The sequence below is a fragment of the Coregonus lavaretus genome (genome assembly GCF_964263955.1).
Source record: "Coregonus lavaretus genome assembly, chromosome: 2".
NCBI classification, from domain to species: domain Eukaryota; kingdom Metazoa; phylum Chordata; class Actinopteri; order Salmoniformes; family Salmonidae; genus Coregonus; species Coregonus lavaretus.
In genome coordinates this window covers 71,404,058-71,405,807 of record NC_139989.1, presented here as the reverse complement: position 1 = coordinate 71,405,807, position 1,750 = coordinate 71,404,058, and the positions used below count along the sequence as shown (strand labels likewise).

The window sequence follows — 1,750 nt, the reverse complement described above, 5'->3', positions numbered from 1 at the left end:
ATTCTTACTGACAATACAAGTGAAGTGACTCCAAAATGACAGGACATTATTCACCATTCAGTTTCTATTGGGAAAAACATCATCCAAAACACAACCAAGACAAACTGCAAATGTATTCAACAAGTTTGTAGAATCACAAGCTTGATGTAATCACTGCAGGTAAGGAATATGGGACCAAATACTAAACTTTTGACTAAATGAATTTGTCCAAATATTACGACTTCTTCAAATGGGAGAACTAGATACATAAAGTGCTTTCGTATCTAAACACTAAAACAGATATGTATGAAAAACCACAAATAAAAGGTGACATTCTGTACTGTTGCCTAATATGAAACATTCTATCTGAAATCCAAAATGCTGGAGCATAGCACAAAATTTAAAACTGTAAGGTTCACTATCCAAACACATATGGTGTGGACTATGTGTGCCTGGTAAACACATGTGGATCTGGTGAACAGTTACCACTTGTTGACCAACTACAGGAATACTGACCTCAGAGTCTCCAGTTTACAGTGGGGATTCCCCAATCCAGCAGAGAGCAGCTTCACTCCTGAATCCTTCAGGTCATTGTTACTCAGATCCAGCTCTCTCAGGTGTGAGGGGTTTGACTTCAGAGCTGAGACCAGAGAAACACAGCCTTTCTCTGTGACTCCACAGCCTGACAGCCTGACAAAGAGATCATCATGATTTCACAAACACACTGTTAATTTAACACCAGTAGTGTAGTAGGACAATGGCAGATGCATTTGGTTTATTCTCTTAAACAACATATAGATTCATATTCCGTCTCCTAGAATTGTATGGTCATATTGTTATACTAATGTGAACATCAATGCATTGATTCAATATGTTTTTCAATAGAATATTATATACATATTATAATACATATATTTCTCTAAACTGAATATTTCTTCCTGATGATTAGTACTTAAATGTCATTTTATGTACTCACAGAGCAGCTCTGGAGGCTTTGACCACTGGCAGCAGCCTCAGAAGACCTTCCTCTGATCTGGAGTATTTCTTCAGGTCAAACACATCCAGCTCCTTTTCTGAAGTCAGCAACACAAAGACCAGAGCTGACCACTGTGCATGTGACAGTTTGGCTTCTGAGAGACTTCCTGATCTCAGGTAGCTTTGGATCTCCTCCACTAGAGAATGGTCATTCAGTTCATTCAGACAGTGGAACAGATTGATGCACCTCTCTGGAGAGGGATTCTCCCTGATCTTCTCCTTGATGTACTTGACTGTTTCTTCATGGCTCTGTGAGCTGCTTCTTGTCTTTGTCAGTAGACCTCGTAAGTGCTTCTGATTGGACTCCAGTGAGAGGCCCAGAAGGAAGCGGAGGAACAGGTCCAGGTTTCCCGTCTCACTTTGCAAGGCTTTATCCACAGCACTCTTGTTGACAGTAACTTCAGGCTTGTTTCTGATCCTCACAGAAAAGTAGCTGAACATTGATTGAGGTTTGGCCATTAGATTCTCATTGTTGTTGATGAATGAGAGGAACACATATACAGCAGCCAGAAACTCCTGAATGCTCAGTTGCACGAAGCAGTACACCTTGTCCTGGTGCAGCACACATTCCTCTTTAAAGAACTGTGTGCACAATCCTGAGTACACTGAGGCTTCATTGACATCAATGCCAGCCTCTTTCAGGTCTTCTTCATAGAAAATCAGATTGCCATTCACAAGCTGTTGAAAAGCCAGTTTTCCCAGTGACAGAATGCTCTCTTCATTCCAGTGTGGACCT

The 1,750-nt window shown here is 40.9% G+C and overlaps 1 protein-coding gene across 2 annotated transcripts in view; it reads right to left on the bottom strand.

The window, feature by feature from the left end:
* Positions 1-455: 455 nt before the first annotated feature.
* The window catches only part of LOC311141472 (NLR family CARD domain-containing protein 3-like), a 3,184-nt gene continuing 1,889 nt past the window's right edge, over positions 456-1,750 (bottom strand). For both annotated transcript variants that reach the window (XM_084176812.1, XM_084176813.1), the window contains 2 exons: positions 956-1,750; positions 456-669 (listed from right to left, as the gene is read on the bottom strand). The exon at positions 956-1,750 is cut by the window's right edge and continues 1,003 nt beyond it. In XM_084176812.1, coding sequence (XP_084032938.1) covers positions 480-669; positions 956-1,750 — 985 coding nt within the window. In that variant the 3' untranslated portion in view covers positions 456-479. The remainder of the gene's footprint in view (positions 670-955) is intronic.